A 9,935-nucleotide genomic window follows, 5' to 3' on the forward strand; every position below is an offset into this window, starting at 1 on the left:
TAGATCCATCCATGTTGCTGCCAATGGCATGATTCTCGTTTTCACTGGTTGCCCTTTCCACATGAACACTGCTGTGTACATGGCACGGAGGCTGTAAAGCGCTGCTTAAGGAACCCTCATCAGAAGACCGGCAGTGACATGCATGGGCCTCACAGGAAGTGTGCTGAGCGATGGAAGCCAGATTCAGAAGAGGACAGACTGTGGGAACATGTCCACAGGACATTCCGAGAAAGCCCAGATGGCAGTGGTGCAGACCAGTGTCCCCAGGCCTTGGGCTGGGAGAGGGCCTGACATTAAGGAATTCTTGGGGTGATGGCGCCCTTTTGTATCCTGCATGTGGTCATTACAAGAATCTCTGCATATGTTAAAGCTCAGAGAACTGAAAGTGAGACGTTTTACTGTAGGTAAATATAAAATACAAATAATAAGAAAAATCAGGTTAATTATCTTCAGTTTTTTAGAGATAACACTTTGTTATCCAATTTGCCAAGAACTAATAATTTTTTTGTAATATATAGGGAAGACTGCATATAAAATTTAATATACAAATAATTATACCAGCAATATATAAGTATAATTAATATATTTAATCAGAGTAATTAATTATCTAACTATGGCTATCAGAAGAAAACTTGCTATACCACTTTCCCGCTCCTTTCTCCAGCTTTGGCGCCTACAGGTGAATTGGGATTCTTTCCTAGCACCCTGTATAAACATAATGGGGAACCAATATCTGAGCTTCACTTTTCCTGGGATGGCTGCATCCTTTCAGCACTGCCACTCAGAGAACCGCTGGTGAAAACTGCAATTCTGAGGACCCCCCTGATGAACTGGAACCCTCTCTTGCAGAATGAGCCTTAAAGCTAAAAGCTGTTAAACTGGAGAAGGAAGTCCAAGATTTAACAGTGAGATACCAGACAGCTGTAGGTGACAGTGAAAATATAAGAAGGCGAACCCAGAGATGTGTAGAAGATGCCAAGATATTTGGAATTCAGAGTTTCTGTAAGGATTTGGTGGAGGTCGCAGACATTTTGGAGAAGACTACAGAGTGTATTTCTGAAGAAACAGAGCCTGCGGACCAGAAGCTCACTCTGGAGAAGATCTTCCGAGGATTGTCACTTTTAGAAGCAAAGCTGAAAAGTGTGTTCGCCAAACACGTTCTGGAGAAGATGACACCCATCGGTGACAAACATGACCCTCATGAGCATGAACTCATTTGTCACGTGCCAGCTGGTGTTGGGGTGCAGCCTGGCACCGTGGCATTCGTAAGGCAAGATGGCTACAAGCTTCATGGCCGCACCATTAGACTTGCCCAGGTGGAAGTGGCAGTAGAGTCTCAGAGAAGACTATGAATGGGCCCAGAGGAACTGCATGTTCTCCCAGAGTGCAGTCACCTGTGATTCCTTTATTTATTAAACTAGGTTCGTATTGTACATGAGGTACTTCATGTGATCTGTTTTGGATTTAGTCATATTGGCTTTATTTCTGAGATACTCTATTGATTTAATGTGACCTGTTTGGTCTCATCAGAAGTCTTGCCATTGGGCATTTGAACAATGTGACAAGTGTTCCTGTGGCCTTATCAAAATGTGTTGAAGAAAATTATTTTAAAATTGGTACTCTGATGACTTTCAATCCAAAATCTTTTTTAAAGGTGGAAATGAGTTTTATGTTTATGTGTTTTCAACTAAATGTTCATTTCTGGTCCCTATAACAGAAATTGAATACGATCTTGAATTTGGTGGGAAGAGGAGGTGGTAGGGATTGGTTTAACATTTGGGTACTGAAATGATAAAGCTTAATAGCTGTATGAATTTAAATCATTTGGATTGATTTTTATGCACATAGATTTTCAGAGCCTACTCTTTTCATTTTATTTTTCTTCTAACCGTCTTTTGTCCTTGTAGTTTCTGCCAGGTGGACTTCATATTCACACTCATTTCCCTTTTCAAATCCCATTTACAAGGCTAAGGCCCCAGGAAAGACTTGGAAGACAGAGACTGGCAAGAAATCAAGATACCAGGTCCCTTGCAAGCAAGTCTGGCCAAGAAACCTTGTGCTTTCCTTGCTGAGTTGTCTTCAAATTATTTTCAGCCTCCCTGGGTGTATAATCATTTCAGGGAAATTGAGGCAGCCCCAACAGCTAATGACCTAAACTGGTCTATGCAAGTAGTTTACCACAATTTCTCTTTCCACTGGCCCTTAAATCCTCTGCCACTTTGTCAGATTTATCTTGTGATCCTTGATTAGATTATGTAGGGAGGCGGAGAACTAAATAGACATTTCTCCAAAGAAGACATACAGATGGCTAACAAACACATGAAAAGATGCTCAACATCACTCATTATCAGAGAAATGCAAATCAAAACCACTATGAGGTACCACCTCACACCAGTCAGAATGGCTGCGATCCAAAAGTCTACAAGCAATAAATGCTGGAGAGGGTGTGGAGAAAAGGGAACCCTCTTACACTGTTGGTGGGAATGCAAACTAGTACAGCCACTATGGAGAACACTGTGGAGATTCCTTAAAAAACTGGAAATAGAACTGTCTTATGATCCAGCAATCCCACTGCTGGGCATACACACTGAGGAAACCAGAAGGGAAAGAGACACGTGTACCCCAATGTTCATCGCAGCACTGTTTATAATAGCCAGGACATGGAAGCAACCTAGATGTCCATCAGCAGATGAATGGATAAGAAAGCTGTGGTACATATACACAATGGAGTATTACTCAGCCATTAAAAAGAATACATTTGAATCAGTTCTAATGAGGTGGATGAAACTGGAGCCTATTATACAGAGTGAAGTAAGCCAGAAGGAAAAACACCAATACAGTATACTAACACATATATATGGAATTTAGAAAGATGGTAACAATAACCCTGTGTACGAGACAGCAAAAGAGACTGTGATATATAGAACAGTCTTATGGACTCTGTGGGAGAGGGAAAGGGTGGGAAGATTTGGGAGAATGGCATTGAAACATGTAAAATATCATGTATGAAATGAGATGCCAGTCCAGGTTCAATGCACGATACTGGATGCTTGGGGCTAGGGCACTGGGACGACCCAGAGGGATGGTATGGGGAGGGAGGAGGGAGGAGGGTTCAGGAGGGGGAACACATGTATACCTGTGGTGGACTCATTTTGATATTTGGCAAAACTAATACAATTATGTAAAGTTTAAAAAAAAAAAACAAAAAACAACTTGCTATACATTTTCAAATGCTCAGGAACTTTATTGCACTGGTCCTCATGTATTAGATGACACCCTGGAATAGTATATATATATTTATATTTAAAGAGTTTTTATATATTATTCTTCTAACCTTGCTTATGCTAGAAATTTGCATAATACTCTTTTTGATTGTAATGTAATAAATGTAAATCTCAGATCAAATTGGATCTCACAGATTTTGATTTAGTGGTGATTTAAAATATATGAAGTTTGTTTGTGAAGTCTCATTGTTATACTTTTCTATCAGTAGAGAATCTCTGTAACAGCTGACCATGTATTTAAAGTACAGTTACTACAGCCTATAATCCAAATCAGAGTCTCAGACCACATTATCAGTGTACTGTGGGCAGAGAGTAAAGGGCTTTGTTGTTTATTATAGGTCATGATAAAAAGAAGGCCTGACTTACAGGTTAGAAGTTCCAAAGACCTCCTTCCATGTTCCCTCTGGAGCTTCCTTCCAGTTACTCCAACTTCACTCTGTGTCTCTGAATAAAATAGTGGTTGGTGATTCTTTTAAAATAGTACACTGCCTTTTGACTTAAACCTGTGTTTACTTTGTAAAATAATAGGTTCTAGGATCTGAGTGCCGAGCTCCTCAAAGCCACCATGATTACAGCTTGCATGTTAATGGGAGTTCTGCCAGTCAGAGAGAAGGTCCCCCCAACATCCAACTTCTCTGAGAGCCATGGGGCTGCAGCCACAAACCACATGAAGTCCCACAGCATGGTGGAGCGAATTATTTGGGTGTCCACTGAAGTTTTCATTTCTCTTCTCACGACTGACTGTCACTTAAGATAAAAGGCAACTATATGTTGTGAGAGCTGTTAATATTTTCAAATTAGTAAAGTCAGGTGTTCGAGATGTTAAGGTCCTTAAATCTTGCAGGGCACTGCCTTCATCAGATGTGGTTCACGCCTTGCCTTGTGATCTCTGTTTCCAGGGCACTGCTCCCATCCTGCCCCGCCGTCACTGGGTAGCGCCCTCCCTGAGCCTCCCTGTGCTCTGACGGCCCTGCTCTCATTCCACCTGCACAGCTGCAGAGCTCGCTGACAAGCACGCACATTTAAAACTCTCCACCTGGTCCTCACTGTCTCAGGATAAAACCCAGAATCCACAACAGGACTGAACAAGTCAGCGTGGCCTGGCCCTTGCCCACTCTGAGGCTCCCTCCAGCTGCTTTGCCCTGGTTCTTCCTTCCACAGGGCTGTGGCTCAGGCCCCACCACCTGGAATGCTCTCTCTGGAACCCTGTTCCCTACCCAGGCTTCCCAGCCCTGTCTTCATCCCTTTCCAGAGGACCTCCTGGAACTCCCGGGGTGTCAGTGCCTCTGGGTATACAATCTTCCATTTCTCCTTAGCAGCACCTGCCAAAATGGCAGTTGAGCAATTGCTTGTGAAAGTGTGTGTAGCTGTCTTCTCGGATAGAGTTGGTCCCTGTGCTTCCAGGGAACATCTCTGTCTCGTGTTTCTTCGACTCCCAATGAAGTTCCTTGCTCACAACACTTGTGCAATGAATATTTGTTGAATGAATACACGAAAAAAACTGAGGCAACGATAACTTGGCTACAGAATGAGACAAGTGGTGAAGTGGGAAGGAGCTCTGGTGGATTCCAGCCTGTGCGTCCATGGGTCTTGAAGCTCCCTGTGCATGTGGCTTACCTGGGGATCTCCCTGAACAAGTGGCTTCTCAGACTCCACTCCCATGAACCCTGACGCACACACCTAGGGCAGCAGCCAGGACTCCACACACGGAATGTCCAGGTGATGCGATGCAGGTGTCTGAGGACGGTCTTGGAGAACTGAGGCTGTGAGGTGATGAGCTGCATGGAAACCCAGCCTAGAATTATACCAAGTGCATCTGTGAAGTGATGTGAACATGGTGACCAAGTTCAACTAGCTGCCTTGGAAACAGGCCTGAAACCTTAAAAAGAAAGTCCTTGTAATCAGATAGTAATTAAGATATGGAAATGCTTGGAAAGTTGCTCATTATAAAACTGGGTTAGAATGCCGCCTTTAAACAATAAACCAGTGCAGGGGGCTAATGTGGTTCAAATCAGATGAATGAATGTTGGTACATACGATAGAAGGTGTCAGTTATGATGACAAAAGACTTGTTTTTCCAAATTAATCCTTTGCAGGAAACCCAAGTCCTTTCCTCCCCTCTGCAGCGTGGAGAGCAGAAGTCTCTCGTGCATCTGTCTGTTCGGGGTTTCCCTGTCATTTCTGGCACATATGTCCTTTTGGGGGGCAGAGTGGGCCTAAGTTATACATCTTCCAGTATGATCACCCACTTTCACACAAAAAGATGGTGACTGAATCAGTGTAAAGAGGAAAACCTAGAAGTGAAAAATTGTTTTTCACCCTTTCAATTTGTTCCATTTGGGGCAAAACCCAAGGCTGATTGGCCCTTGTGGGGTTTTGTTTTAATGGGATAACAGAAGAATTTGAAGAGTACCCCCAGGGACTGCCTGCTTCTGAAGGCCTGTTTCTTCATTATGTGTTTTGTTAGAGGTGCCGTAAATGCATTTTCTCTCCTGTCTTTTTGAGAACTGCTTACATTGTAACCATCTGGGCAAATTACGACCCTATTTAAATTAAGAATCCTTAAAGAGATCAATTCCCTGTCTTCGAGCTACATTCCATGTAGCAATTATCGCCTGAGAGATTTCACAAGAGCTCCAGGCTTCATCAGCACTGAGTACTAATGATCCTATTCCAGGACTCAGGATTCAATTTGTATCACAGGACTGGCTGGCTGCAGGTGGAGTTAGAATCTGCTAGGAAAACAAGAATGACACAGGAGGTCATGTCTGGATTGTCAGAGTGAATATCTGCATTTAAGGTTTTGGGTTCTTAATTACACATTTGTTTAGAAAATCTTTGCATCTTCTTGGACTTTGGTACCAATGTCCTGCTGGAACATGGGAAGATTGGCATTCAATACAAGAATCTCTTTTCATTTAGTTGGACGCCTGCCTTGGAAATGAAGTTGTCACGGAAGTGAAAGTTGTTCAGTCATGTCCAACTCTTTGTGACCCCATGGACTATACAGTCCATGGAATTCTCCAGGCCAGAATACTGGAGTGGGTAGCCTTTCCCTTCTCCAGTGGATCGTCCCAACCCAGGGATCAAACTCAGGTCTCCCACATTGCAGGTAGATTCTTTACCAGCTAAGCCACAAGGGAAGCCCAAGAATACTGGAGTGGATAGCCTATCCCTTCTCCAGTGGATCTTCCCGACCCAGGAATTGAACTGGGGTCTCTTGCATTGCAGGTGAATTCTTTACCAACTGAGCTATCAGGGAAGCCCTTGCACATGGTCAATTGCTATCCTCCAAGTATCCAGGTATGAATTTATCCATAATGATCCTTCATTCAGCAGCTGCTTTTTGGTGTTAATGACAGCGTGAAAAGTTATTGGAGGAACAATCTGGCAGGATCTGATGTTCACCTGGGAAGGATCCAAGCCTAGGAAGATAAGCCTTCCATGGAGTCTCCCACCCAAACTAAACTGTTACATCTTTCTTTGGACCCTGAGTCTTTCCCGTTTGAGGGACACCAGAAGTGGGACAAGGGTGGTGGCAATAAGCTTGGCTCTCATTCACTAAGGATCTGTATCTGGCATAGGTGTGAATCTCTTTTACCAAAAACCAGCCTCCTGGGGATAAACCTGTCTCAGAAACCCAGGTCTTTGAGAGAAAGGGAAGGCAGGCTTGCTTGGGCCAATTTTGCCTACAGGGAGCTATCCAGGGTGCTGACCCTGTAGACCTGACCCTCTGAGGTCACTCTGCTGCTGTGATTGCCAAACTTGACAATTTGTTAGAAAGGAGACAATGCCTACCACCAAAACCGGGTTCTGTTATGCTTGGCCTGGTCTGACCTCTGCCTCACCTGACCTGTTCCTGCTGGAGCTGGGAGAGCTGCCCCAGTTTAGCCCTAAACAATGGCTCCCAAACCTGGCTCTGACCAGAGTTGTGAATATCACGAGTCAGAGTGTCTGGGAGTAGGTCTAGGAATCTGAAGGTCATTGTCCTAGATTAACTTCTTGGTTCCTTTACCATGTTTCCTTTCATTTGAGTCTAATTCCTCTTGCCTTTCTCCTTTATTGAATGGAAAGGAAACTGTAGTATGTAAGTAAAATTTTCAGAGGAGTTACTGGAGAAAATTGTATTGAAAAACCTAACATGGTGAGTACTCAATCCTTCCCAGGTGGTGCAGTGGTAAAGAATCTGTCTGCCAATGCAGGAGATGGGAGAGATACAGGTTCGATCCCTGGGTCAGGAAGATCACCTGAAATAGGAAATGGCAACCTGCTCCAATATGCTTGTCTGAAAAATTCCATGGACAGAGGAGCTTGGTGGGCTACAGCCCATGGGGTCACAAAGAGTCAGACACTTCAGACACGACTGAGCAACTGAACACAAGCTCAATGGAAAAAAGTATGAAGGTTCTGCAAAAGATTAAAAATAGAACTGTCATATAATCCACCAATCCTACTTTTGGGTATTTATCCAGACTCTTAAAGGGGCGTTAGCACTCCCATGTTCATTACAGCCCTATTTACAATAGACAAGATATGAACACAACTGAAATGCCCATCAGTGATGAATGAATAAAGAAAATGTGGTATTTACACATACAACTGATTATTGTTGTTGCTGAGTTCAGTTGTGTCCAACTCTCTGTGACTTCACAGATGGTAGCCCACCAGGTTCCTCCATCCATGGAATTTTCCAGATAAGAATACTAGAGTGGGTTGGCGTTTCCTACTCCAGATCAGATCAGATCAGTTTGATGGGTACAGAGTCTCAGTTTTGCAAGAGGGAGAAGTTCTGAAGGTCTGTGGTACAACAATGTGACTCCAGTTGGCACCACTGAGCACTGAAATATGGTTAAGATAGTGAATTCTATTTATATACTCTGTTGTATATTAAAAAATCAAAAAGAAACCAATCTCCATACTCTGGCGACTACTCTATTTTGGGGTGATTCAGTTCAAGACAGAAATAAATAAATTGATAAGTGGACACAGGTATTCACTAGGCTCTAGTTATCTTAGATTTCATAGGATTGCCACATTTTATTTCTCTCTCTTGGCCCAGAATTTTTTATTTATTACTTCTGCTCATTGTATCTGGGTTTGAGTGTGGCTGCTTTATGGGAAAGGATGTTTTAGAAATGACTTTTATCTGTATCTTGTATCAGACGTTAGGGAATACTAACTAGAGGACTCTTTTCTCTGGGTTATACTCTGAATTAAATTGGTATAAATCTTTTCGAGATTATTTGATTTCATTGAAAAATATTTAATTCCCAGTCTGAGCGCTAGAAACCTGTAGAATTGAAAGAGCTTTTTAGCAGCAGAAAGTAAAGTTCACTATTAACCACTAAAGTTTGACATGTAATTGAATGCAATGGGCAAAACTATTTTATCCACAGCTGCTCAAAAAACTGATCTAACTTTCCCTTTGGAAGGTCTGGGGAAATCCACATGTTCCTGACCAGATCTGACCCCTCCCCACCGAGCCTGCCTCACAGCCCATGTGAGCCTTTGGTTTCGTTTTGCTACTCTTCAAGAGCTTCCCAGGTCGCTAGTGGTGAAGAACCTGCCTGACAATGCAGGAGACATAAGAGACATGGGTTTGAGCCCTGGGTCAGGAAGATCATCTGGAGAAGAAAACGGCAACCCACTCTAGTATTCTTGCTGGGATAATCCCATGGACAGAGGAGTCTGGCAGACTACCGTCCATGAGGTCCCAAAGAGTCAGACACAACTGGGCTACTAACACTTTCACTTCTTTCATATTGATAAGACATCACTTCTCCTAATAAGCACTCAACCTAGTAGGGATTTTGACCAAATGTGATATTCATAAAGATGATGGAATGAGCCTTCATTCAACAGGAAGACATAAAGCAAGGTCAAGGGAGGATACTGAGAGAAGCAAAAGCTGGCTTTAAGAAAGTCCTCTGTTTATGGGAGCCTTGCTACCCGCCAGGAGCCTTCCTGAACTGGGTGTGAATTATGAAATCATAACAGCGATTGAAGAGGTGAAGCTTTCTCTTGTCCCAGTTATGGATTCATGTGATAAGTACAAAATCTTACTTTCCCCAACATGTCCAGACATTTAATTCTTTTAATGAAAATCCAAGACAGAGCAGCTCCATGTCTCCTAGGTCTGTCTTCTCGCAACAATGAGCCCTGGGCATAGCTCAAAGACAAGATAGGGACCTTGAGGCTAGAGACATGACATGGCCACGGGTCTTGTGTTTCCTCATCACCTCCCATATACCCTAGAGGGTCCTCAGCATGTGGGGTCTTCCTGGACCAGGGATCAAACCCTTGTTCCCTGAATTGTCAGGTGGATTCTTAACCACTGGACGACCAGGGAGGCCCCTGCCCTTGGTTTTCTAACCTAAGCAATGGTAATAAATATACAGGCTGCGAGTTTCTCAGTAACATTTATACAATTCAAGTCCAGCTGCTATTTTTAGATCTTCTATCTGTAACTTATGAATTATTATCATATATCATGAAAGCAAAGAATATACACATGGATAGATATAAACACATATGTGTTATTTCTCAGAAGAATGACTAGTTCCTTACAGGTTAACTTTCCAGCCTGAAATAGAGTCCTTAGCAACCCCATTTAATTGATGTTAATTGGTATTAACAGGGTAAATTTACAGA

The 9,935-nt window shown here is 42.9% G+C and overlaps 1 protein-coding gene across 1 annotated transcript; it reads left to right on the forward strand.

Annotated features, from left to right (window-relative positions):
* Positions 1 to 312: 312 nt before the first annotated feature.
* Positions 313 to 1,633, forward strand: LOC615521 (GrpE-like 2, mitochondrial-like). Its single transcript, NM_001078050.1, has 2 exons — positions 313 to 400; positions 856 to 1,633. The coding sequence occupies exons 1-2, from the start codon at positions 313 to 315 to the stop codon at positions 1,350 to 1,352; spliced, it is 585 nt and encodes a 194-aa protein (NP_001071518.1). The 3' UTR covers positions 1,353 to 1,633.
* The last annotated feature ends 8,302 nt before the right edge of the window (positions 1,634 to 9,935 follow it).

This window comes from Bos taurus, chromosome 8 (genome assembly GCF_002263795.3).
Source record: "Bos taurus isolate L1 Dominette 01449 registration number 42190680 breed Hereford chromosome 8, ARS-UCD2.0, whole genome shotgun sequence".
NCBI lineage: Eukaryota > Metazoa > Chordata > Mammalia > Artiodactyla > Bovidae > Bos > Bos taurus.

Coding starts and splice junctions, on each gene's coding strand:
- LOC615521 (NM_001078050.1), top strand. CDS start 313: ATGGCGCCCTTTTGTATCCTGCATGTGGTCATTACAAGAATCTCTGCA. Junction 401..855: donor TGAAAGTGAGACGTTTTACT/GTAGGTAAATAT, acceptor TTGCAGAATGAG/CCTTAAAGCTAAAAGCTGTT.